Below are 479 nucleotides of genomic sequence, written 5' to 3' on the forward strand. Positions count from 1 at the left end.
CGTGTGGCGTGGCCGCGCTGCTGCAGTGCGGCTAGGAGCTGACGCGGAGCCGGGCTCCCCCCTCGCCCACGGCAGGTCCGGGCACAGAGGGCACAGCCTGGGAGTGGGGGGGCTGTGGGGACGACGTGCAATTCGGCTACGAGAAATCCCAGCAGTTCATGGATGCCAAGAGCAAGAAAGGCAAAAATGACATCCGAGCTCTTATCGACCTGCACAACAATGAAGCCGGGCGCTTGGTAAGGCCCCTGCACTCCCTGCCCTCCCCAAGCATCACCCTGCCCCATGCCCCTACCCAGCTCAACCATCCACCTTTACCTCCCCCAAGCCAGGTACCTGCACCGACTTTGTGTGAAATATGGACCCTATATCTTTCAGGACCTCTTTGCAGGTGCTTTGGAAACATCCTGTGCCCTCCCTCCACCTCCTCCCCTGGGTCAGGGCAGCACCAAGATCAGGGTTTTGGCAGGGGCTACTGGGCA

General features: G+C 61.4%; 1 protein-coding gene across 1 annotated transcript in view; it reads left to right on the top strand.

The window, feature by feature from the left end:
- The window catches only part of WNT6 (wingless-type MMTV integration site family, member 6), a 3,977-nt gene that overhangs the window by 3,005 nt on the left and 493 nt on the right, over positions 1–479 (top strand). Inside the window, 1 exon segment of the mRNA XM_009864671.1 lies at positions 3–236. Within this exon segment, the coding sequence (XP_009862973.1) occupies positions 3–236 (234 nt within the window).

Source organism: Apaloderma vittatum, unplaced genomic scaffold (genome assembly GCF_000703405.1).
Source record: "Apaloderma vittatum isolate BGI_N311 unplaced genomic scaffold, ASM70340v1 scaffold27392, whole genome shotgun sequence".
NCBI classification, from domain to species: domain Eukaryota; kingdom Metazoa; phylum Chordata; class Aves; order Trogoniformes; family Trogonidae; genus Apaloderma; species Apaloderma vittatum.